The sequence below is a fragment of the Sabethes cyaneus genome, chromosome 2 (assembly GCF_943734655.1).
Source record: "Sabethes cyaneus chromosome 2, idSabCyanKW18_F2, whole genome shotgun sequence".
NCBI lineage: Eukaryota > Metazoa > Arthropoda > Insecta > Diptera > Culicidae > Sabethes > Sabethes cyaneus.
This window is the reverse complement of record NC_071354.1, coordinates 57,349,899-57,377,890: the sequence shown is the minus strand read 5'-3', so window position 1 is coordinate 57,377,890 and position 27,992 is coordinate 57,349,899. Positions and strand designations below refer to the sequence as shown.

The 27,992-nt window shown below is 42.1% G+C and overlaps 2 protein-coding genes across 3 annotated transcripts in view; both read left to right on the top strand.

Moving 5' to 3' along the window:
- LOC128738739 (protein yippee-like) overlaps positions 1–27,992 on the top strand; it is a 199,844-nt gene that overhangs the window by 106,647 nt on the left and 65,205 nt on the right. The gene's annotated exons all lie outside the window — the stretch shown is intronic.
- LOC128738738 (ras-related protein Rab-23) lies at positions 17,965–19,277 on the top strand. The gene has a single exon (XM_053834083.1). The coding sequence runs from the start codon at positions 18,125–18,127 to the stop codon at positions 18,794–18,796; it is 672 nt and encodes a 223-aa protein (XP_053690058.1). The 5' UTR covers positions 17,965–18,124; the 3' UTR covers positions 18,797–19,277.

Below are 27,992 nucleotides of genomic sequence, written 5' to 3'. Positions count from 1 at the left end.
TGAGTACTAAATAAGCACATGCAAGATGCCTTGCCTCATCTCCAACTGATGGATTATTTGCGTAATGATGATTTTAATGAGCTCTCGGGAAATGGAGCTTCATTATGTAATTTCCTCTATCGGCGAAGACACGTAGTTTTGCAAAAAACAAAAGACTTCCTAGTCATGCTCCTTAGGAGTGTAACTAACTAGGTCGAATGATTTTTAATAGACATGTGTCACGTAGCTGCATTCTCTAACAATGAGTGCATCCTGTCATTGGTCACTTTCGTTTTGTCACTGTAATGCGGATCAAAAGACGATAGTAAAAAATATCTATTTTATTATACTGTCTGTTACACATTTAGTTACATGTTCACTATATGGGTCAATCTATGCATCTCGTGAGCATATCGGTTGAAATCGACATGTCTAGGTGATGGTTGCACACGTAAGAATTTGGACACAAACATCTTGATAGGGTAACATTTTGCGTTTTTTTTTTTCATTTTCCAATGTATTTCTATACATTACTGGGTTTTATGCTTTCAAGCATTGTTTCAGCTTTACAACTTACCATTGTTCCATTGCTCGGACTGTTTGCTGAACACGGCCCAGTGTCCGAGTAGTCTTAAAGCAAATTGAAAACAAAATTTAATACATTGATGTCATGGATTTTGATTATTCGGTGTGATTTTATTTTGGCTGGCTTAGTGGTTGAAATATCAAATTTGATCGCAAAAATTCCACGCCGCGAAATTTAGTTGAATACTTTCAAAAATATCAATCATGTTTTCTGGTTAATTTCAACAGCGGAATATGTAATAATTTTAATATATTTTTGTTAATCTTGCTCGAGCATCCTTTACGGCCAGTTATTTTCCAACTTGTTCAGCAGCTTAATTCTACTTACGCTTGAAGTCCTCGTCGATTGCAGTTCCACTTTTTTTCCTCAGTTTTTTCTTTACAATCGATCATTATTCCTCAATCCTCAGCCTTAGTTTCAGGGTATTGACCAGATTCCACTTCTTGCCAACCGTAGTGACGTCATTGTCATTGTGCCGTTGCACAAATTTGAATAGTGATAGAATGCCAATCTTGACCAGAAAAGACAATCAATCTCATGCTGCATCAGAAAAGGCAGGTTCTATTTGAACGTAGGACTACGTCTTATGGGATGGTTAAGAAGTTGAAGAGATAAAGATTTCCAACATTAAGGTGAAATTAGTCGTCGTCAATTCTGCAAATTTCAAAAGCAGTTTTTTTTTTGTTTAAAACAAAAATTTTGTTCACGAAAATATATTCGCTGTGTTTAGATTTGCAAGAAGAATGCAGTGAATACATTTTCATAAACAGAACCTCGATTTTGGGCCCAAAAACTGCTTCCGAAATTGGGCTCTTCGTTTTCAATCACGATCGCTGCAAACGTAGATCTAGAAAAAAATTTATAAACGTGATATTACGGAAAAATAGAACATTTAGCATTTCGCAGCTCTAGCCCTAGCCCTAGGCAAATGACTTTATGCTAAGCGGGCGGCCCCCGTTCTCATTGTGTGATGACGGAGCGCTGATTGGCTGAGGTGCATATTCACAGCAAAGCGATGTGATGTCGTTATGCGTACCGTCAATTATACCTAAGGTCTGTATGGCTAACAACGTGCACTCTGTTTGCAATAACAAGAAAACACAAAGAACTTCAACTTTTTTCCTGAAAAATTCTAAAAATCTAGGGCTAGGGCTAGGGCTAGGGCTAGGGCTAGGGCTAGGGCTAGGGCTAGGGCTAGGGCTAGGGCTAGGGCTAGGGCTAGGGCTAGGGCTAGGGCTAGGGCTAGGGCTAGGGCTAGGGCTAGGGCTAGGGCTAGGGCTAGGGCTAGGGCTAGGGCTAGGGCTAGGGCTAGGGCTAGGGCTAGGGCTAGGGCTAGGGCTAGGGCTAGGGCTAGGGCTAGGGCTAGGGCTAGGGCTAGGGCTAGGGCTAGGGCTAGGGCTAGGGCTAGGGCTAGGGCTAGGGCTAGGGCTAGGGCTAGGGCTAGGGCTAGGGCTAGGGCTAGGGCTAGGGCTAGGGCTAGGGCTAGGGCTAGGGCTAGGGCTAGGGCTAGGGCTAGGGCTAGGGCTAGGGCTAGGGCTAGGGCTAGGGCTAGGGCTAGGGCTAGGGCTAGGGCTAGGGCTAGGGCTAGGGCTAGGGCTAGGGCTAGGGCTAGGGCTAGGGCTAGGGCTAGGGCTAGGGCTAGGGCTAGGGCTAGGGCTAGGGCTAGGGCTAGGGCTAGGGCTAGGGCTAGGGCTAGGGCTAGGGCTAGGGCTAGGGCTAGGGCTAGGGCTAGGGCTAGGGCTAGGGCTAGGGCTAGGGCTAGGGCTAGGGCTAGGGCTAGGGCTAGGGCTAGGGCTAGGGCTAGGGCTAGGGCTAGGGCTAGGGCTAGGGCTAGGGCTAGGGCTAGGGCTAGGGCTAGGGCTAGGGCTAGGGCTAGGGCTAGGGCTAGGGCTAGGGCTAGGGCTAGGGCTAGGGCTAGGGCTAGGGCTAGGGCTAGGGCTAGGGCTAGGGCTAGGGCTAGGGCTAGGGCTAGGGCTAGGGCTAGGGCTAGGGCTAGGGCTAGGGCTAGGGCTAGGGCTAGGGCTAGAGCTAGGGCTAGGGCTAGGGCTAGGGCTAGGGCTAGGGCTAGGGCTAGGGCTAGGGCTAGGGCCAGGGCCAGGGCTAGGGCTAGGGCTAGGGGCCTAGGGCTAGGGCTCCCCGCGCTGAAATCATTGCTCGTTTTCTTAGCTCTATCGATTCTAGTTAGTTTTCCTTAGTTCTTGCATCGGTTCGCCATGCAAAACAAAGCAACTATTTTTAATTGAGTCGAAGGCCTTGTGCAAGCGACGGCAGATAGTTGGTGTGAAACATGCCTGGCGTCTATTATGCCTTCCGAGCATTCCCTATCGTCCATTATTCCTAATGTCCTTCTTGACTATCGTCCATTATGCCTAATGTATTTATGTCTAACGTCCATTATGCCAAACGCCCTTATACCTAATAAGGACACCTTTACAAACACCGTTTATTTGCTTTTTTTTTCATAGTTTGAGAACCAAGAAGACCCTTGTTTTTACATAATTTTTCTAAAAAGTTGAAAAAAAAATTAAAAATCTTTAGTTTTGTTATTTGGGTACAGTTTTTTAAAGAAAGACAGTAGTGAAAATGCATTAGAAACGCATAACGTTTTGTTTTTATCAGGAAGGAAATGAGTATTTTCGGCAGCAGGAAACAGTAAGCTCAATTAGGTCCGCTAGAATATCTTTCAAATCGTGACTGAAAATTTTATGTTGTATGTAAAATGTAATGTAGTAAACAAATTTTTTAATTGTTTTATAGACGTCTGATGATGGCCTTAAGATCCTTAAATCCTTAAGATCGAGACAATCAGTGTAAAGGGATCATATTTGGGACTTTCTAACTCAAAATACGACACCCTAAGGGCCTAACATTTCTTGTGGCCCTAAAAAGAACAGTTTTATTGTTATAGTTTGGTTTCACTTTCTAGCAGTCAAAAAATTAACGGAAACCAGAAAATTGCTGCCTTGTTTTGTCCTTTTTTTCATGGAATTGTATAACATTTACTGATCAACTAGTCATAAAACTTCCAATAAAATTCAGAATCAAGATGTACAATTATATATTACTTCCCTCGAGGTACGACACAAGCTAGCTGTCTTGTTTTCGTAACCTCGTCTGGGAGAGGCTATCAGAGTAAACCGAAGCGTAGCATTAATCTCGTAATTGTCATTTACTCTAACAGCTGGTTGCGAATAAAAATTAAAATGTTCTAGTTCTGAAAGCTACTAAGGCTTTCAAACTTTTATAAGTGAAAAATAAGTTCACTCCAATCCAATGCAGGTTTGTCTGCAGTTGCAGTGTCAACGATCGAAAAGCAAACTGTTTTGCAACCGTTCAATATTGTTCCGTTTCGTTTGAACATGGTTTGTACCATTTTCTGAGCTGCAACTTTCGAGTCCTCGTGACACACAGCAGTCAGATCAAGTACAGTTACGGCTTTCGTGCTTGGGAAGTAGATAAATATTGGGTAAATGACTCCAAAGAAGTTTCAAAATCTAACAACTTTTCGTGACACTAGCAGTTAACTTATTACTCAGTAAACAATATAGTAAATATGAAAAATGAAGTGCGAAATACAGCAATCCTTTCGTTCAACGCCGCTGCAAATCTAAGTTCTAGTGACAGTTGAAGTCCGTACAGTAAAAGACATTCAATAATGCACTAAGAAGTACCCAACAGTAGAGGACGCACTAAGAATAAAGCATGTTTTATAGAACGAAAACGAACGTTTGTTTTGCGATACCGTGCATTATATAAATGTACGAAAAAGCTCGCGATAAAAATAGTATAATACCGACCTATTGGAAAACACCGAATTGTCTTTTTTCTCCGAATGTTTTAAATGGTATGAAATTTTTGACGTAGCTACGTCTTTGCTTACTATACTGGGACTGGGTAGCACTTTGTGAAAACGAAAATAGAAATGTAACGTTTAAATGAAAGTTTTCAAATGCTAATAACTACTAAGCTACTATACGAAACTGAACAATTTATATGTCATTGGATAGATAAAATAACCAGCAATTTTGGGGGGGGGGGCTAGAGACCAATTTTAAGTAGGGCGTAATAGGGGGGAGGGGGCTCCTATACAAATGAAAAACAAATTTCCTCAACACTCGAGAAGTAATCAAACAAATTGAACCAAATTTGGTGTGTGGAGGTTTCAGAAGGCAAGAACTTTTAAGGTGAATTGAATTACAAATAATATAACAATTTTCTCATAACTCGAGAAGAAATCAAGCAAAAGGAACCAAATTTGGCTCCACTGCTTAAATCCAGGTATTCTTCACTCATCGCTCACCGCACCAACTGGGAGAAGCTCATAAATCGGCATTTCTGAGGGGCCAGCATGTTCGTGCATAACGAATAAACGATTACGCGCATCAAACAACTGCGATACACAACCCTGCATACAATCCACAAGTGCTGGAAGAATGTTCGCGATAGCCGGTTCGAGCTATATGTCGCTGTTTCGCTCATCTGCAACTTCCGGAGTCTCTAGTCTATAAAAGCGCCGCCGCAGCAGTGCATCAGTCTCTATATACTTCTGACAGCACCTGTATCGACGTCACGCAGTGTTTACGTTTATTGACGAAGATTAAATAATTTCTGTGCTCATTGTAATTGAATGTAATTAAATAAGAGTGAATAGTTAGTGAAATAGAAGTTGCTGTACTTACCTGCCTCCGGTGTTGTGTTGAAACCCTGAAAAGAATAGAAGAATACACTTACCTGAAACCGTGAAATACTTACCTGTGAGTTCACCTCTGCTTACGATACTTACCTGTGATTGAAACTGCTCTCGCTGTGCAATCGACATTTGGTCCTTCGAACCGGATCCGCGTCGAAACTCCGTGGGTCCGCCATTATATTCTGGAATTATCTGCGCCATTCTATCCGCTCGCTGGGAGCATTGTCATTCGCCATTCCTGTTCCTGCATAAAGGAGTATTGTCCGTGGTTACAGTGTGGATAATATCAATTGTTCTGAATAATAAAACAGATTCAAGGCATTTTATTGCCTTTGCAAGGTGTTTGAGACGGAAGGGCTACACTAGCTGACAATTCACCCTGTTTCTGCTGGACTACATAGTTCTGATGATTCAAGGCATTGAATTGCCTGTAAAAGGTAATTAGTATTCCATTAATTTGAAGTCGTTTGTTCGTTCTGCGCGGTCTTGTGATTTTAGACACTGCTGAGCTGATTGAATACCGTTGAGTTACCTGTGCTTGCTGGAGTCGCCTATATTGCACCTGCCTGTGACGTCTGAAGATACCATTCTGGGACTAACGACGCTGTCAACGATTGAATTTAAATTGTACAAGGCTTTCAATTGCCTTGAAAAGGTAATTAAGGTTCCACCCTCGTAATTTGCCCAAGTTTGTGCTGCGTGGTCTTTTGTTTTAGCGTCGTTGCTGCTGTGCCTCTATTATGTCGACGGAACGCCGCCTAAGGACGCTCAAGCTGCGCCAGAAGAGCTTGCTGACGTCATTCAACGCGATCAAGCAGTTCGTGGAGGACTTTGACGAAGAGAGGGATGGTTGCGAAGTGCCGGTACGGTTGGAGAACATAATCAAGTTGTGGGATGACTTGAATGCGGTGCAGGCCGAACTCGAGGTGCAAGATGAGGCCACTCTGGATGAGCAGCTAAAGCAGCGCACGGAATACGAGACTTCGTATTACCGTGTGAAGGGGTTTCTTCTCTCCGTTAATAAAAGTGATGTTGCTAGCGTCTCGAATACTCCTTCAGCTGGTCATGTCCATCTGCCATCGTCGCAAGTGCGTTTGCCTGACGTCAAACTTCCGGCCTTCAGCGGTAATTTCGAAACGTGGTTAAATTTTCATGACTTGTATGTGTCGTTGGTTCATTCTTCGGTGGAACTTTCGAACATTCAAAAGTTTTACTACCTTCGGTCGTCGTTAACGGGAGACGCGTTGCAGTTGATACAAACAATTCCGATCAGTGCGAGTAATTATCCGGTTGCGTGGAACTTGCTTATCGAACACTATCAGAACCCGGCGCGATTAAAACAATCTTACGTGGACGCGTTATTCGAATTTTCGGTGTTGAAAAAAGAGAGTGCTTTGGAGTTACACTCGCTAGTGGAAAAATTTGAAGCAAACGTAAAGGTGCTGCAGCAATTGGGCGAAAAAATTGAGTTCTGGGACATCTTGCTGGTTCGCATGCTAGGTAGCCGCCTTGACCCCAAAACGAGACGAGACTGGGAGGAGTTTTCAACAACCAATGACAAGAGTTTATTTAAGGACCTGACGACTTTCGTCCAGCGAAGAGTGACGGTGCTGCAGAATATTCAGGCGAATCCAGTCGAGTCCCAGCCACTCTTTCAACCGAGAAGGCAAGCCCCGCGACCATTTACCAGCCATGGAGCGACCCAGTTTAACTTACGAAAGTGTATCAGTTGTGGCGAGCATCATCCATTGTATTTGTGTACAACTTTCTCGAACTTAAGTCTAGAGGACAAGGAGAATGAAGTTCGACGTCATCGGCTTTGTCGTAATTGTCTGCGACAGGGTCATCTAGCACAGGAATGCCCATCGACCAGCACCTGCCGGAAGTGCCACAGCCGTCATCATACGCAACTATGCAATAACCAAGCGAGGTCGACGCCAGCTACGGTAACCAATGATGAAGGTACATCAGTTTCTGCTCCATCTAGAAGCGATCACCTGAATGCATCGATATCAACCACCATTATTGAGCCAACTAGCCACGCTTCAATTGGTCAAACTCGGAAGACTATCCTACTAGCTACAGCTGTAGTAATCGTAGTCGACGAAAGCGGTAATAAGCATCCAGCTCGTGCTCTGCTAGACTCCGGGAGTGAATGCTGCTTCATGTCGGAATCATTCTCTCAGCAAATCAAGGCCCAACGAAGAAACGTCCACCTTCCAATTTCCGGCATTGGTCAGTCCTCAACACAGGCTCGACAGAAACTCGCGGCAACAATCCAGTCTCGATTGGGCAAATACACTCAGGCGCTAGAATTTCTTATTTAGCCCAGGATTACTTCCGATTTGCCTTCTGTATCTGTCGACATTTCATCCTGGGAAATTCCACCAAGCATTGAGCTAGCTGATCCAGCATTCAATGTTACCAGTTCCATCAATCTCGTCCTTGGAGCAGAAATATTTTTTGATCTATTCAAGGTTTCTGGCAAAATTTCACTTGGCGACAATTTTCCCATGCTGGTCAACTCCTTCCTCGGCTGGGTGGTGTCAGGAAGATGCGCTCACGACCAACGACTCGCTCCAATTGTCGCTAATGTCGTCACTCTTCAAGACATCCACACATCTTTGGAGAAATTCTGGACAATTGAGGAAGATTCTACTTCATCGTGCTACTCTGTAGAGGAAGCTGCCTGTGAGGAACACTTTCATCGCACGGTAACTCGCAACTCAGAAGGCCGTTACGTGGTTCGGCTTCCGCTAAAACAGGACGTCATTTCTCACCTGACCGACAATCGTCGCACCGCCATTCGTCGCTTACATCAACTAGAAGCTCGCCTTGGACGTGATCAGCATTTGCGCCAACAGTATACGGCATTCGTGGAAGAATACCATTCATTAGGACACATGCAGCGCGTGTTTGACTACGAGAATCCTCCAACCTTTTGCTACCACCTTCCGCATCATGCCGTGCTACGTGAAGAGAGTACTACAACCAAGTTACGAGTCGTCTTCGATGCATCGTGTAAGCCATCGCGTGGACCTTCCCTAAACGACGCTCTTATGGTGGGTCCGTCTGTACAAGAAGATCTCCGTTCGATCATCATGCGTTCCCGAATTCGTCCGATTATGTTAATCGCTGACATCAAGCAGATGTACCGTCAAGTTTTGGTAGATCATCGAGACACTCCGTTGCAGCGTATAGTTTGGAGACCCTCGCCTGAAGGCCCTACCGAAACCTATGAATTAAAAACGGTAACCTACGGAACCGCTAGCGCACCATTCCTTGCAACCAGAGTCCTACAACAGCTTGCCAATGACGAGTGCCACCAGTTCCCAGAAGCAACGCAAGTATTACGTAAGGACTTTTACGTTGATGATCTATTTTCAGGTGGGCAAGACGTAACTGAAACGAGAGTCTTGCGAAAGCAGCTCGAAACACTTCTCTTGAAGGGCGGATTCGAGTTGCGAAAATGGGCATCAAACGAGGAGGCGGTAATCCAGGACGTTCCACTAGAAAACCGCGCTATTCAGGATTCTTTCGACCTTAGTCGAGATCAGTGCATCAAAACACTTGGCCTGCACTGGGAACCAGCGACTGACCATCTACGTTACAAAATTCACCTCCCCACACCACTAGAAGACACCACTCTCACGAAACGCATTGCACTCTCCTACATTGCTCGACTATTTGACCCACTTGGCCTGATCGGACCCGTAGTAACAACCGCGAAGATCTATATGCAAGCACTTTGGGCTCTGAAGGACAACGATGGTAAGCTTTGGACATGGGACACAGAACTCCCGACCGAACTGAAGAACCGTTGGTACGGATATCAATCCCAGCTACCACTGCTCAATGATTTGCGCATAGACCGCTTTGCTTCGATTCGCCACCCACTAACGACTCAGTTACACTTCTTTTCGGATGCTTCTGAACACGCATACGGCGCGTGTGCTTATATTCGTTCCACTGATTCGGAAGGCAACGTCAAGGTTTCTTTATTGACTTCGAAATCGAGAGTCGCCCCACTCAAGAAACTAAGCATCCCTCGACTAGAACTTTGTGGTGCGTTGTTATCAGCTGAGTTGTTTCAAAAGGTATCCTCATCGCTTAGAATGGACTCTGAAACCTTCTTTTGGGTGGACTCAACAGTTGTGCTCAACTGGCTCAATTCTACCCCGTCAACCTGGACAACATTCGTGGCAAATCGAGTGTCAAAGATTCAAACTGCAACGGAAAATTGTTCTTGGCACCATGTAGCAGGACAGCAAAACCCGGCAGACCATATTTCTCGAGGAATTTCCGCGGAGGCGCTCTTGTCATGCAGTACTTGGTGGCATGGACCACCGTGGCTAGTTTTCGACGAGAGCAAATGGCCTATCGAACAGCAGCACAACGACCATAATCCTGAAGCACTCACCGAAGCCCGTAAAACTCCCGCTGTAGTAATTTCCGCCGCAGTTGAGCCTTCTTTCATCGACCAATTCGTAGCTACATACTCAAACTACCAGAAGCTCATTCGTATCTTAGCCTACTGTCGGCGGTTTGCTCAAAACTGTCGACTTGGACCACCACATCGAGAGAAATCATCATACATAACAGCAAAGGAACGAGAAAAGGCCGAAGCCAATATAATTCGTCTTATGCAGCAGCAAATATTCAGCTCCGAATACACGGCTCTTCAAAGGGGGCAGCCCATTCCATCCAATTCTCGCCTTCGTTGGTTTCATCTCTTCATCGACACGGATCAACTGATTCGCATTGGAGGCAGACTCGGTAAGAGCATGCAAAATTTCAATAGCAAACACCAGATTCTTCTTGCAGCATCCCATCCATTATCCACGCTTCTCGTTCGCTACTATCACGAGAAACATCTGCATGCAGCGCCGCAGTTGCTAGTCAACCTTCTCCGCCTGCGGTACTGGATCACAGGGGCCAGAGGTATCGCCAAACGTGTGGTTCACCAATGTGTGATTTGCGTCAGAGCTCGACCAAAACTACTGGAGCAATTCATGGCCGAATTACCAGCATCACGCGTTACTGCTGCTCGACCATTCTCCGTAACCGGCGTGGATTATTGGGGGCCAATCCAGCTTAAGCCACCACATAGACGAGCCGCACCGGGCAAGGCATATGTAGCAGCATTTGTATGTTTCGCGACGAAGGCCGTCCACCTAGAGCTGGTGTCCGACCTGAGCACAGCCAAATTCATCGAAGCCCTGCGCAGATTCGTCTCTCGTCGAGGATTATGTGCTGAAATCTATAGTGACAATGGCCGAAATTTTGTCGGAGCAGCCAATGAACTCCGTAAAATCATCCACAGTAAGAATCACCAGACAGCAGCTGCCCACGAATGCGCAGAAAGAGGTATCCACTGGCATTTTAACCCTCCGAAGGCATCGAATTTTGGTGGCTTGTGGGAAGCTGCCATAGCTTCAGCTCAGAAACATTTTGTTCGCGTACTAGGCACACATACTCTCTCTTACGACTCGATGGAGACCTTGTTGGCACAAATCGAATGTTGTTTAAACTCCCGTCCACTCGTGCCGCTTTCTGATGATCCATCTGACATGCAACCACTCACACCAGGGCACTTTCTCGTTGGGTCGGCCCTAAAATCAGTACCAGATGCAAATGTGACCGACATTCCATTTAACCGGCTTAAATACTGGCAGCAAACACAAAAAATGTTCCAGCTACTCTGGAAAAGGTGGCATCTGGAGTACCTTTCCACTTTGCAAGCTCGATCGAAGTGGTGCAACCCACCTGTAAAAATTGAAGTTGGACGGTTGGTAATCATCAAGGACGAAAATACTTCCCCGATCACTTGGCCGACTGGTAGAATTGTTCAACTGCACCCCGGAACCGACGGAGTTACTCGCGTAGTTACCCTTCAGACAGTACAAGGCCGGTACACTCGACCGGTTTCTAAAATTTGCCTGCTTCCAATAGCACCTTCAGCAGAAGTTTCATCACCGCACTCAATGTAAACAACGACGAGAGCCGGCGGCAAGGCACTAATTCTCCTATCCAGCCGCAGGGAACCACTCTACTTACCTGTTCCAGCCTTCAGCATCCGTAAATGCATTAATTAAGGGCCCTCTAAATAGAGGGACAAGGTGAGAACCTGTCCTTCCTTTGTCCTGCACCCCGACCCATGCAGTTAGCGAAGGAGGCCATACGGGATGCTTTAAAGCGTTATTGTCAGCACGAGGACATGAAGCAATTGTTATCAACCAATGCGGACGACTTCGAGGAAGCCTTATACTATAATTTGGATCAACTTGACCCATGTTGTCCAAAAATAATAGCAGCCATTCAGGAGTGTACTCCCAGTCATATCATCGAAGAACTGATAGCAAAGTTTTTGCAGAATAAAACAGTCATTATGTTCCTTGCCAGGACAAGAACAGAAGGGCGATTTCGAGGAACGTCACCACCACTGTTACGACAAATGGCTCAAGCTGCAAAGGCAAGAACAAAGTACTGGTTGGATGTCATCACATCCCCGAGTGCCTACGAGGATGGGTTTTTGTTCGGTAACCTTTGTGATAAATGGAGTGATATGTCTTGCTGCTCAACAGAGATAACGCAATGGCTGCGTGAAGCTGCGTGGCAGAGAACTATATACGGGATAACCCAAGCGAGTCTAGTGGACCAAATTCACCTTTGGGTGCCAGGAGATGCAGCTTACCATCAAATCGAACAAGCAAAAAGTAATGGACACTTAATTCATATAACACTGAGACACAAAACAGCAGAGTTTGTGATCCAAGACAATTCTCATCATTATGCTGCAGATCCCAATTGTAAAGCATGGCTTGGATCCAAGACCGATTCCCATCTCTACTTTCCGGATTGGCCCGATAATATGACATCAACTCCATCAGCTAAACTCAAAAAACTACTGATGATCATGTCGGCGTCAGAGAGGTTCTCGCCTGAGCTAAGTAAAATGCTTCTGAGTCTAAGCCAGCTTATAAGTGGTGCTAAGCCCGGGCTTATTTCCAAAATGGTGAGCCTCGAACAAGACACGAATTTTTTCTCGCGTTTACCAACCCACGATTATTCTCTAGTGACTATGCCCAATTACCGACCCAATCTGTCCAATCTAATCATAATCGATTCCATAACCTTTGCCGAGAACGTGGCACTAAAGATTGCTGTCGCTATGACCAATGACTTGTCCAAATGGAATCGTGCTGCTAAAAGAACTGAGGATGAGGTAGGCATCATAGATGCTCGATCCTTAGAAGAAACGAAAGCAGCACTCCTAATACACTATCGTGCACTACAATCAGCCCTGTTGTATCATATCTTAGGGGATACATCTGACAGCGACTGGCTAACAGGGTGGACCTGGTTAGGGGCAGCCACAAACTTATTCAGGAAAGCTACCCTCCTCGGCAGTTACTCCTCCACTCCGCTCCTTCCACTGGCTACGACATGATGGTCCTTCGAACCGAATTAATGCGGAGTGGAGGAGTAACCGCCTAGGAGGAGGAGGAGAAGCGTGCAACTTAAACACTTGTCTCTGCTGAAGCACATTGGATTGTCAAGTGTGAAGTCGCGGTTAGTAAAGTGGGCGGAACAGAACTCGTGGTCAGCTTCTATTTCGACGTGCGTTTGTTCTCTGGACGAATTAGAATGACTTCGCCGAGCGAACTAAATGGGTTTGAATGTATTGTTCACTGTATTGTAACGGAGATGGTCAAGCAGTGAATAGCAAGAATAACGACCCTTCACCAAGTCGTAACGAAGGACGTACAACGCAAATCTTCTCATTTCACGTAGAGCAACGATCGGACTGATGGTAAGCTTAGTACATTTTACTCAGTCACTTAATTGTTGGAGATTCAATCATCCACTGGTAAGCTTAGTACATCTTACGCGGATGAGCTTGCTACTGAGTGCGTAGATGCGGCACACACCCAGAAAACGATATAGAATTGAGATCAACACTAGCACGTACGGTAGTCGCTTAATTTACACTAAACGTGACTAGTTTAGTTTTACTGATTGTGAGTCGTTTATCCACCGGGGGTAAGCTTAGTACATCTTACGTATCGGTGAACAAGCTATTTTGCGGGTAGCTGCGGAGTACACACAGCGTTGAGAATGGTGGATGAATGCATCCACTTGCGCCATTTTTAGTCACTAATTTTACGATTTCAGTGTGCGATTCGTCCAGCAAATGTTGATTTACTTGCGTAATTGCGTGACGTCCGACCAGTCTCGAACTAACTTTAGAGTCGTTCACCCACCGGTGATAAACTTAGTACATCTTATCATATGGGTGAACTTGCTGTTGCGCGCGTAGTTGCTGCGCACATACAGGTCGTAGAATGGCAGCTGATGACGCTGCTCGTCTAATTGCGGTGGTCGTCGAACGTGGTAGGCACACAGGTCGATAACAATACGATGAAGAGAACAATGGATGAGTGCATCTAAAGCCGAGAATGGTGGATGAGTGCATCCACATACGAGAATGGTGATGATTCACCCATTAGTATAGCGTTAGTACAGCGTCGTCACTTTCACGGCTCAGACGAGAACTTATTCCAATAGATTTACACGCAGACTGTTCGCAGGCACTCGGTCGTTGGTATTGAAGTCCCGGTTAGTAAACGACTTCTGCACTTCGTCAGTTCCACGACTTCCGTGGGAGGATGTTCTATGAGAGTTTAACACGGTTTGTTCCAAGCCGCCTTGGGTCGTTAGGATTGAAGTCCCGGTTAGAATTACGACCCACACAGAACGTCGTTATCTCGCTGTGATGTGAGTGTTGCCCGCTTCGGACGCGTTGATTTACCTCAGCAGCGGCGGCTACTCCATCCAACATGTTGCCGGTCCCCGGAGTTCGACGGTTGTCGGCTGCTGCGCTGGTACGATGCTTGCAGGTCCGCGGAGTTCGACGCGGATCCGGTTCGAAGGACCATTATGTCGTAGCCAGTGGAAGGAGCGGAGTGGAGGAGTAACCGCCTAGGAGGTTCGCCTTCCTTGTTGGGACAAGTTTTTCTTTTCACGGATAACACGACTTGACCTTTGTCTACTTTAATTTCACATATTTACAACTATTTCACAACTATTTACACATTAATATAGCGCGACGTGCACGATTTGGCATCTACATGCCTGCTGGCTATACGGCATCTGAATGCCTACTGACTTTCAACTTACTTTGCTGCTGCTGTTCAGAGTGGTTTTATAACCTTTAGTCACAATGTCAGTATTGTTGGCAGAGGAAATAAAGGCTTAATTGTCGACAGCAATTGCGCGCGAACTGATGCGCTTGGGTTAGCAGTAACTCACCGTTGGCTTACAGCGAGTCGACGCTTAGTACTGGTTGGAGTATTCCAACACACTAAGAAGTACCCAACAGTAGAGGACGCACTAAGAATAAAGCATGTTTTATAGAACGAAAACGAACGTTTGTTTTGCGATACCGTGCATTATATAAATGTACGAAAAAGCTCGCGATAAAAATAGTATAATACCGACCTATTGGAAAACACCGAATTGTCTTTTTTCTCCGAATGTTTTAAATGGTATGAAATTTTTGACGTAGTTACGTCTTTGTTTACTATACTGGGACTGGGTAGCACTTTGTGAAAACGAAAATAGAAATGTAACGTTTAAATGAAAGTTTTCAAATGCTAATAACTACTAAGCTACTATACGAAACTGAACAATTTATATGTCATTGGATAGATAAAATAACCAGCAATTTTTGGGGGGGCTAGAGACCAATTTTAAGTAGGGCGTAATAGGGGGGAGGGGGCTCCTATACAAATGAAAAACAAATTTCCTCAACACTCGAGAAGTAATCAAACAAATTGAACCAAATTTGGTGTGTGGAGGTTTCAGAAGGCAAGAACTTTTAAGGTGAATTGAATTACAAATAATATAACAATTTTCTCATAACTCGAGAAGAAATCAAGCAAAAGGAACCAAATTTGGCATGTGGGGGTTATTGTAGGCATGAATTTATTTTATGATGGTTTGAGGATAAGGACACTCATACAAATAAAACTAAACAGGAATTTTTGCGTATGTGCCATATTTACTGCGGTAACAAGCGGTAAGTTGTGAAAGTAAACTAGTAAAATCTTCTCGGAGCAAAAGACAACGAAACAACGCCGCTAACTAACGTGCATGTTGCCATTCATGTCAAAAGAGAAGGACATTGGACTGGCACGTCATATTTGCGATGAACGTGCTTTGTCTTCAATGTTATTTGTTCCCAATGGCCCATTTAAAGGCCACAAGCGAGTTAAAGATTATTGAAACATGTCTAATTACGCATAACCATATTCAATACAATAATCTGTGGACTCATTACCATTTCAACCTTTATGATGCACACAAGTGATTTTTAAAAGAAATCTCTATGTTTCATTGGTTACAGGCCTTCTACTTATGAACCCCCGTCCACGTATTTTCAAAGCGACCATTGCATTCAACAAAGAATTGAATTTGAATATTTCGCTCTTCTCTTTTAAAAATTCAATTAAACAATGGCACTAACAGATTCTTATAAACATACATATGCCAGAAATGCAGTTAGTTTACATTAGTCCTTGATCTTAGGGCTGTATACCTTGCAGTTTTTTTTATCAAATATAGTCTTACGAATATTTTTTCAAAACAATAACGAGATTTTGTTCTCAGTGTGAATTGTTTTTCCGTTTTGAACAATCTGTGTAGGTATGCGGCAAGCGTATAAGGTCTATAAAAATTATTATTATTTTCTTGACGTTTACCATAAATCATTTCATTCAACGGCTGTGATCATTTAAAGGAGCCCATTCGTATTTAAATATTGCAGTCATAATATTCTTTGATTCCAAAAACAAACCTAAACTATTTGATGCATACAAATAAACCACACTAGAAGCAGCCGATTTATTGTGCTTATTAACCTGTCCATGTGGCTTGAAATGCAGATTTTTCCTCTGCATGAATGCCAATTGGTATTCATTCGATCGTCCCACAAACCTTCGCAACGCAGTGCAGCGGTGCAAATATGTGATCCCAGAATGTATGCAAAAGATTGATGTCACTGGATGCCTATAACCCTTGGTACACCGAGTGATGAATACGTTATGAACCGTCATCGGTTGTTAATTCTGGATTTCACTTGTCCCCCTTCTTGGACATGCAGGAGTTAATAAGGGTTTTGTGCTAGTCCCCAGCTTTAAATTACACTTAGCTGTTAGCACTAATTGAATTCGAAGAAATTTAAAAAATAAATCTTAACACCACATTACGGTACACCAACATCTACCGTGTGACACGCGATATAAATGACTACGTTTGACGTATGCATGCATATGAAATCTACCTTTATCCTGTCTGGCTGTCAATCTCTCTTTCCAGTATCGACTGTCGTTCTTTTTATTTTTGTTCTCTTGACATAAATACCAGCATTCAACTAAATTTGACTGGAGTTTATGTTGCTTTTATGGAACTTGCTGTTAGAATTTGAAAGTATGTCACTAGAAAGCTATAAAAGTTTTAGGTAAATTTTGTCGAAGAAATTGGTTTGGTTTTTATTGTTCAAAATTAAATCGATTTGTTTTAGCTTCTCTTGAAGTTACGAAAACAGTATCAACAAACAGGAACCAAGCTGAATGTTTTTCTCAACTTTACTCTATCAATATTATATGATTGTACGTAACAGTTCTAGTTTCAACCAGTAATAGAAACAGTTTGATTTGTAAAGTAATCTTGCAACTGCAAAGTGCTCCGTTAAAATTTCATCATAAAAACAAAGGAATTTGCGATCAGCGGAACTGGCACAGAGAAATTTCGCAATAAAACATAACCGTTCATCTGCTGGAGAAAGCGGAGCTAGAAATAATTTTGTCGTCGGTTTTAATGGTTTTCAATCGATTGTGTCGCCTCACGAATGCCGCTCATTTATTTGTTTGTATATAGTTTATATAGGAAAAAATAATAATAATAACAAGAACAGCGCCGATTAGAGTGAGAAGCACATACCTACAACACAACCAGCAAGTGGCGGCGCACAATGGTTTGACGTTGATGTTTAGTAGCAAAACAGCAGTCGGATAAAATATTCATACAAAGTTGGAAAGGAATCGGTGCCTAGCAAGCAGGAAGTTCAAATGGGCAATTATTTGTTTGGAATGGTGGACTTGGACTCTAACTAAATACATACTCCATAACCACAAAAGGTTATTTCGGTTGATCGGTCGATAGTGTTGTACTTTGGTTATATTTTTAGTACTTGGACTGTGGGCATCTCTTTTTGATAATTACTTATTGTTTCTTTTTCAAGTTATTTATCGGTTCGGTTTTTTTTCTTCTCGGCTAATTGGTGGTTTTTGATTTGGAGTTTTTCTAGTTTAATTTTTATTTTTTTCCTAGTGTCGAATACTTTTATTTTCTTTAGTTTTAGACAGCTACCACAACGAGTAATTTATCTCATTTGGATTTGCAGGTGGCCCTCAGTCTAGTACTGACTTAGAACCAAGAACACACGCACGCACGCACGCACTCACACACGCGGTCCCGGTAGTGTGGGTACACGGCTCGATAGGATGATATGAACAGTGACACACACACACTCAGTACGTGAGATTAGACTAGAGCCAGGCTAGAAGTCTAGATGATTGGTAAGGCCGTTCAAAATTACAACAGAATTGCGTAGGCTGACCAATGGGACTCGCGTGACGACTATTCGGACCGGTCAGGAGTATGACTTATCAGATTTCTGAAAGTAATGTTAGACTGTTTGAACCACCCACTGGAATAACGGAGCATCATTGAAAAAATTAGAGAGGCCCATGAAATGAAATGCGAATTTTCTAGATAGTATAGGATTTGGATAGAAATCTATCAGAATGTTCGAGGAAGAATTGGAGATCGCATTGAAGGTAATCGTAGTTGGGAATGGCGGCGTTGGGAAGACGTCAATGGTGCAACGATACTGTAAAGGGATCTATACGAAGGATTATAAGAAAACGATTGGCGTGGATTTTCTAGAGCGACAGATTGAAATTGATGGTGAAGATATTCGAATCATGCTGTGGGATACAGCGGGTCAGGAGGAATTTGACGCAATTACAAAGGCGTACTATCGAGGAGCGCAGGCATGCGTGCTGACGTTCAGCACGACGGATCGAGCTTCGTTCGAAGCAATTCGTGACTGGAAGGTTAAGGTGGAAAACGAGTGCAGTGAGGTTCCGACTGTGCTAGTTCAGAATAAAATTGACCTCATGGACAAGGCTGTGGTATCGTTCGACGAGGCAGAGGCGTTAGCGCAGTCACTTGGCTGTCGGCTCATTCGAACCTCCGTGAAAGAGGACGTTAACGTGGCCAGTGTGTTTCGCTACCTGGCGAACAAGTGCCACCAGCAAATGAAGCAACAGTACAGTGCTGCGATGCCCATTACGCAACCCACGATCAGTGCATTTAGTCCCACTTTCCAGTCAAAAGCAGCCAACAACACCATACAACTGACGAGGCCATCCGTAAAGCGAAAACCACTACAGAAGCGATGTGGCATCTTTTAGAAACAAAGACAATCACTGTAGCCAGAGTTAATAACAATTAAGATGATTGAGATGATAATAGCATTGTTTATTTATCGGAAAGCTAGCTTTTCTCGTTCGCTTTCAGAAGGCATGTGCGCTTGTTAATCGTTATTATACGGACTGTCCGATATAATCTGAAAATTGTTAATAGTTCCCGTGTATTTAATAAAATGTATCATGTTTTAATTTTATAATTCACTACAATATGACGTACGTTTAATCTTAGTTAGGATTTATATGAAAATTGTGCCGCCCAATTAATGTTGACAATGAAGTCACTACAAGAACTGACAAAGGTGATGAATATGTGACATTCCAATCTACTTAGAGAGGTAGTCTTTAACTCTAGTGTTTGCTGCAATACTTTTAACGAAGATTTGAACTATGTAGGCGGAAGGAAACCATACCCAACTCGATAGTAAAATACTCTCTACAACGAATTGCACTCGTTGAAAACAATTGAAGCATCAACGATCTATAACTAATTCAATTGAAATAATCGCCCATTGTAAAATTTGCAAGTCTCTTACCAATGAAATGAAAGCTCTCTACCTTTTTACCCTTTTACAGACATTTTTATTGCTCCCCACAAGTCATTGAATGTATGTGTTATAAAATGTGGCCACCAACAGAAAAAGGTGTGTAAAGAGATTGTAAAAAAAACCTCCAACTAAATTGGTTTCAGTCAGGGAAAACTTCACAAAATATAGCACTAGTGTAAACCGGAACAGAAGAAAATTATCTTGTGAATAATGCAAATGATAACGACGTTAATAAAAAGAGGAACAAATTCCGACAATCAAAAGAAATCTGCAGCTCCGCAGTGTGTTGTTGTGTTTCGCTATACTTCTCTTTCCTCTTCCCCGGAAGAGGATGGTTACTCACATTTCCCACCTTTTTCTTTCTAACTATCGACATATCGGGGTGATGAGTTGTTTTTGTTATGCCATCCGGCATATTAGCAGTGATCGGATCATGCAATCGTTTGGCACCACCGACCGCCAACCGAACCAGCCACCGAACAGGCCAGCTCGTGTGCATCAATGTTGCAGCATCATCACGACGGCGTACCGGCCGCCGCAGCCTAGCGAAAGTTGATAATGATGCACGCTCGATGCAGCCATGGCCTAATAAGGCTCACGTTCGAACGGGGGTGCTGAGAAAGTCGCGATCACGAGATGCGCGGACCGGCTTTTAAACTGTTCCCTTGTTGTCGGCATTGTTCACCTAATTGTTGAGCCACTCACGTGACATACTCACGCACCCACCGCTCTCGTTAGTGTGTCTCAGTTAGTAACCCGGGCTTTCCACCGGGTTTGGACAGTACCAGCTCTGCGTGATTCGTTACTATTTGCGCCGCCGCAGTCGCGCCGGTATCTGATGGTTCCACCTTGATTGGGGTACAATCATTATACTTAACATGGTCTTTCTTTCCAATCTTTCGCGTGATCCTAGAGTGAACGTAAACTTTCTCGGTCTGTCTCGATTCAAAGATGCTACTGCCTCTCCTTTCAAGGTAACGTTCATTATTGAGCGTTGGGCGCAAATTCAAAATTTCACTTGATTAATGGTTTAGCGTAATTAGCGGTGTTTTTCGTTTTATGTGGTGATAACGTAACGCAATAAAATTTTCTGTTTATGTTTCCACCCGAAACAAGGGATTGGTAGTCAGATGAGCCATCTATCTTAGGGCTTTTCAGAAAGTTGGTTGTTTGCACCTATCTTATTTCGAGTTACTCTGCTGAGTCTCTGCTTATTTTTCTTTAGCTCTTTATTATTAACATCCGAAATCCGAAAACATCTTTACATCCGAAAACACTGTTTCATCAAAAGAAAATGACTAGTTAGATTTTGCGTTTTTTGAATATAGACCTGATGGCTCTGAAACTGAAACACAGTAATGCTTCTTCCGTGATCTGGGTCGCTATGGTTATTTCCCGTTTACAAAACTTCTCATTTCAAAAATATCATCTCTTCCATGTGCTCCCGATCTTTTCGCTTCTTCTATTCCTCTTGTATTAATCGCATCACTTTTGCTTCCATTCACTCATCTCAAGTATTTCCTCTCGCAAAACAACCAACACCTCTAACCGAACCCTTCGACAGTGACTCATTGTAACGACAGCGACATATGCTTAAGCGTTTTCCGGGAGACTAATGTCACCGAATATTTAAACGCATTTAAAACCCTTTCTGTTAGTAGTACACCAGGCAGAAAAAATATTGGTCTGTCATTGCAGGATTTACTAAATAGTTTGAAATCGTCTGCGGGAAAAAGTTTCTAGCATTCCAAAGACTTATGTACATTGTTTAAATAAAGTCCAACGGTCCAAACTGACTGCCTTGTGGAACACCTTCGGAGCTGAAAAATGTGCTGACTTAGGATCACAAATTTTCATGTTCATCATGATGAAATCGGCCAGAAGATTGAATCCATTCCAAAATTCTGAAAATTGAATGCAGTCAAGATTGCTAATGTTATACACAATCAAAGCGCGGCGAAACGTTCAATGTAAACTTTGAATACGAACATATTCTATCGGTAAAATAACTTTTTTTTAAAGCATCGACTACAGGCTTTGTGCTCATTATATGTTTCTACCTTACTTCGTACCATCCCCCATTAATCGAACTTTTCTCGAAACACGATGCTTCATCCTTTGCACCAGCTGTTTCCTCACTAATATGGCAGTCAAATTCCATTTTCGCATTAACTCTTTCCTGCAGTTTTACCCATCTTTTTTAGCATTTTCTTTACAATCGACCGGATCGGATCGGATATCGGATTTACACTAAGAATGAAACATGTTTTATAGGACAAAAACGGGCGCCTGTTTTCTGACCTCTTTTGTTGTTTTGTACATATAACCAAAGGCATATCTATACGAATCATATTGTATTGTATTTTAAAAAATGCTTCGTGCATTATACGAATTTTATAAAAGCTCCCGATTAAAATAGTATAAAACCGATGCGAATCGGAAAATAACGAAATCTCTTTTTTTCTCTAAAAAAAAGCTAACATGGTCGGGAATCGAAGTTGAGCTTGTTGGCCATTTTTCCTTGAGAACAGCCGATTAAGCCGCAAATCCCAAAACCACGACAACTGCACATTGAAATGATCTCAATTACACAAGTAGAGTAAGGAGGGGTAAAAGTGCGATGCGGGTAAAAGTGCGATTCAATGATTTATCGGTGCAGATTTCGAGTAAATTTTCTATATTGGCATGGATGAAATTTGACAGCTTGAATCTAACGTAAACTTTGGTTGCTTACGAAGCATAGTTGCTGAGTTATGTTCAAAGGTTATTTCAGGACGGTTTTGATGTAATTTTTCGTTATACGGCAAATACGATATCAACAGGAGGATATTACTTGTTGAAAATTTGTAGCAGCGTTTTACATCACTCACATGTCTGTTTTGAAAAAACGACGAAAATAGTTTACAAAATATACTTCGCTTTTCCGTAGTTTAATCTAATCCCGTCAAGCGCCTAGCGGGGTAATAGTTCGATTCACGGACGGGGCAAAAGTGCGATTCATTGGCAAAGCAAAAATGTATAGCTAATTATATACAGCTCTAAGCACTATATTACAGATACTAGAAATGTAAGATCTGCTGAAAACTGTGTGCTCTACAGATGTAGGCCGAAGAAAAACAACGTGTTTCCGCTGATGAAACAAAAAACAGACGTTTGGAAAAGTTTCGATTTAACGGAGGCTTCAATACAGCAGCGCAAAATAGAAAAGGTGCAAATTGGGAATATTTCTTACCGAAACATAACGCAGATTGAAGATAATATGGTTTTGTTAGCTACTGCTGGGCAAATTTCATGGATTCTAACTTCGAACTTTTGCCCCGCGGTAGTCGCACTTTTGCCCCGCTAATGGGGTAAGAGTGCGATTCTGCACTTGATCAGAAGAAAGAAGAATTTATTTTGCAAAACACTATTACCGCAGATGATTCATAGTTGAATGTGAAGACATTGAGTTACTGCATCACTATAAAATATATTATGTTGTTGTCCTTCTTTATATCTCACGAAAATTGACGACAATTTCAAACATCGCACTTATACCCCGCCCTACTCTATATATATTTTCTCTTACCTATAAGTTTCGCAGCCCAATATCGTTAAGGGGACATAAACGACTGAAACTTTATATCTTTATATCTCACGAAAATTGACGACAATTTCAAACATCGCACTTATGCCCCGCCCTACTCTATATATATTTTCTTTTACCTATAAGTTTCGCAGCCCAATATCGTTAAGGGGACATAAACGACTGAAACCTTTGAAAATTTCATTATTTTTTTCACTTCAGATTTTGATTCTGCAGTCTTTTCCGTTTATTTTGATACTAATTTTACAATGATCCGACCACGGGAAGTGGTCGAAAAACAATCATACACTTAAGCATTCCAGTGCGACGTGGAACAACCGCGATGGAATCAAACGCCGCTGAAAAATCACGATTTACAAACTTTAAGTACCTTTTTCTCAGAAACTACATAATATATTCGAACAAACTTTTTTTGTTTTGCTAGTAGTAGCATGACAAAGACTTTTATAACTTTTGAGCTTTGCAAACAAAACACAGAGAAAAAAGAAAGAGAAGAAAAAATTTTATTTTTTCAGTCATCTTTTTTTCTTTTTCATCCGGAATTTTCGTTGCAATTTTCTTCACAATCTTCACGAAATTCAGTGAAGTTTTGAAAAGCCCCAATCGTAAAATGTTTGTCACTTCAAGATTATGAATTAACAAAAAAAATATTTCGATGTAGTAACTTTTCTTTGGATAGTTTGTACTTTTCTTGGATTGCTGAGAAAATTTATATTTATGATATTGTGAAGCTTTTTGTTTGAAATAAAATCTCTGTTTATGAAAACATCCCGTAATCTTGATTTATAATGAAATCAGGCAATAGTAATTGTCTATGACAGTACTCTTCACAATAGGCAGAGGGAATGGTAGAGGAAACTATTGGAAACCGTAACTCACATCTCCCAGCTGAGTTATTTTTAGACACAAATTATACCTCCTCTTCGTCTATTGTAGCCAACCACCGAACAAGAAATTAAAAAATAAATTATAAAAACAAAAGAATCACTAGGTAAACATCATTCTATCACGTTATTAGCTTTTGTGACAGCTGTGAGCAAATACGATTGTCAGCGTGAGACATCGATGAACGTGGTGTCATAATTATAAATTGAAACAAAGAGTAAGAAACCTAAGTGATAGCCCTGCGGAACTACAGATATTCAGTTTTTTTTGTTCGACCCATAAAGGGTGTCCACGGTAAAATCACAACACACTCAAATTTCTCTAACTTTTGAACCGTTGGGTAAAATTAACTGAAACTTTGCATGAAGAAAACTCAAAGTGCATTGTTTGTACCGTGAGAGTCTTTTTATCAGGTGTGCAAAGATATAAAAGATGGCGTCGAAAGAACAGCTCGCACAAAATCTACACAAGTACATCGGAAATAAGAATCTTTCACATCGTGCCATTGGTAAAAAGTTGGGAATCCCGAATTCTACGGTTTCTCGTGTCATGAAACGGTTCGAAGAACCGAGAAAAAGGTGCCGTATACTGTTAAGGATCACACCCGCGTAGTTGGAACCTTCGACGAGACTAAGACTAAAACGCTCCAAAAACTTTAGTTTTCGACAAAACACCAAACTTCTCCGTTCTAGAGGTACGGCCATCCGGGGTGAGATTGTGCCAAAAACCAAAAATGTTTATTTGTGAAAATTTATTATATCTATAGAAACTAGTGACCAAAATTCAAAATGATGATGAACATAACATATTTATTCATGACTTAGAATGGAACACAGATAATATTAGCAGACTATTTAGTCTAAACAGGGTTTCAAAGTTCGCGATCAAAAATACGCGGAAGTAACGCTTGTAAAAAATGTCCCGCATAAACCAACCCAAACAAGAAATCGCATCAACTTGCTATCTTGAAGGTATATAAACTATTCATTTACAATGTATTGATAGGTTATTATGCGTTGGTAAAGGTTTTCGAGCTTCACGGGGGTGAGATTGTGCCAAGCCATAGTGATCGACCCAATTTGTGGATTTCACATACAAAACAAAAATACGTCAGTATACACCAGTACACTCACAATTTGTACTATTGTGCACAATATTTTGACAGATTAGATTGCATCATCCACTTTGGAGCAAACAGCATCATAGGTCTGCTGAATAATTTAATCTAATTTTTACTTTTTCGTTGGAAATTTCAGATGCTTTGAATAAACACTCTAATATAAGACGAATATATTATACAGTGTATTAACTGTCAGTTTTAAGGAGTCCTTATGTGGTGGGATAGGCCTTATGTGGGATAGGCCTTATGTTCTGCGGCCGCGGGTTTTCGAACGAAGTAGTGGTTACTTTAGTTAAATGATCAAATAGGTATGCCCCCTTAGGATACACCCCTTCATATATCTTCCCCTTGTTAACCCTAGAAACGCTACTGGCTATATGAAGGCTGTTCATTGACTGCGAACTCATTTCTAGTTATTTCAGACCTCCCCGCGTTATTTTCGTTCATACTTTTTGTATGATGCGTTGTTTTTGGCCGACCCCCTGCCCCTAATAGTCCACTTAGTTCATGGACGGCCCCATATGAACTACTTTATACTGATATTTATGTGTATGGTTTATAAACTTGCTAATGTTCACTGCTTAGGTTTGTAGCTTAACTTTATGTTTTTGGCACAATGTCACCCCCTTGAAGGGGTGAGATTGTGCCAAAGTTCATACACTTCCAGTAAAATTAGGTTTCATTGTAACTAAACCATCTCTACGGTAGTTGTTAATTGAACAATTTAGTATATATTGACAGGTTTGAAATCAACTTAGTTCCTGAATTGTATGTATACTGAGCTAAAAAACAAAAACTTATGCTTTTTTGGCACAATCTCGCCCCGGATGACGGTAGCAAAAAAACTGAATCTGAGCAAAAGTTTCGTGTAGATGGCCTAAACTCGAGCTGAATTACGTACGTTTAAGGTTCAGAAGGCTCCTAGAGAATACGGTAGCGAAAAGCCGTGCCCAGAAGTTATACGGTCAAAAGCTGACGAAACTTCATTGCTGCGTTATAGACGATGACACCTACGAAAAAGCGGACTCTATTCAAATTCCGGTGAACCAGTAATACACTATAAGGGATATGTTTGATGTTTCAGAGAACCTTCGAAAACAGAAGCTGTCGAACTTTGTCAAGAAATTCTTGATTTGGCAAGCAATTTGTTCATGTGGACAGTGGAGTACACCTTTCGTGACCACAGATACCATGAATGGGCCGGCGTATTTGAAAGAGTGTCTCCAAAAGCGACTTCTTCCTCTTCTGAAGTCACACAACTGTCCTGCGATCTTCTGGTAGAATTTGGCTACATACCATCACACAAAGGCCGTGCTGGAAAATAATGGTAAATAATGTCGATTTCGTGCCGAAATACACTGAAGTCGCTTTTTACGCGTTTTTTTTACGCGACTATTTTTGCGCGGTTTACGGAATTTACGCGGTTTTGATTTACGCGGGACGTATCCTGCGCGTAAAAAGCGACTTGAGTGTACACCCCTCAAATACACCGGTTCTGCGGCCAATCGAAAAATACTGGGCTATTATGAAGCGGAATCTTCTGAAGTATCATAAAGAAGTCAAAACAGTTGAAGAATTGAAGATAGTATGGGAAAATCTGCAAAACATGTCGATTTGTGTCGAGGCTGTGCAATATCTCATGGGTGTGGTTAAGGCCAAAGCACGGGCATTCAGATACGGAGGCGAAATTTATTGAAATAAAGTCGCCAAAACTAAGTTTAATAGTTTCATTTGATGCCCCGAAAGTTTGATGGCATTCGGATAAAAACTCGAATTTTGCGTATTAATTTTGTGTGTTGCGTGGACACCCTTTAGAAGGGTATATTTTTCCAATGTTCTAATAAAGCAAAACCTAGATGCTTGAGCTTCTGTTTATATTCAACAGATTTCGCAGAGAGGTGTTGCCCTGCACATTTGCAGAGAACTTAGGCTCTGATTCGGTTATAATTGGCTCCCATTATAGTTCGATCCGCGGATTCCTCAGCGTGGGTAAAGAGGAACGTGACACAAACTCAATAAGCGTTGCTTCAATGACCCTCCCTTACCTAATTTTCTGCTCTTTCCAGTTCACGCCTTGTCTCTCCTGAAATACTGTGAACACCTTTGTTTCATTACTTTTCTCTACCCTTTCCTCCGTCGATTGTAAAAATAAACTACCTGATCTTGAAAGCATCCTGGAAAATGACGATTACTTGAATTAATCATTTTTCTTATCAATGGCCAAGCTAACTCCGCAACATGTACCTCAGAAAGAATTCCAAGGAATCCAATGGGACCAAAATAATACCAAATTCCATCCAACTCCTTGAAATCAAAGGAGAAGGAAGAAAGCACTTTCCATACCAAATACTTCCTATATAAAGCAAAGCCTGGGTGCTAATTCCGTTATCAAAATTTGACCTTCTGTTTTTATACGACAGACTTCGCAATCAGCTGTTAGAATACAGGACAGTGCGGGGTCAGTGCTACGATCCTATTGACTCTAACAGCCTCTCCCAGCCGAGATTCGAACGTACTACGACTAATTAGACCAGCGTCTTACCTCGAGGCCAACTAGGAGGACAACTTCCTATATGATAATGATTTATTTACAGTCGTTGGAAATGCATTTTTCTAGAAAAACGTCAAAACCATTCCCAACAAGATTTATCAGTAGCAGCATTATCCCCATAAACTTCCCTTTAAGAATTTAATAGACCTTATTCCAATTAGAGTATAAAAGTAATTCTTCTCGCTAATGCTACTTCGTTATCATAGAATTCCACATTTTCACAACGTTAATCCAGGTATTATATACTAAAGATTATTGATTATGTCTAACCTCTCTGAAACCACTGTAAAAACCAGAGCCATCTCTTAAAAACGGACCGAACTAATTTGCACATCCAATAGGAAATTTATGATATAAAATTTGCTATTTTTTAATATTCCTTTTATGTCGCACAGATCTTCCTCCGATTTTATTTAAAATTTGAAATAATATCCTCTTTAATTTTCAATTCCTCGCAAAGCTTTCAAACGAACCGGAACCGATGCTGGCCC

Bases quoted from the DNA above. Each gene is read 5' to 3' on its own strand.
- LOC128738738 (XM_053834083.1), top strand. From the start codon at position 18,125: ATGTTCGAGGAAGAATTGGAGATCGCATTGAAGGTAATCGTAGTTGGG.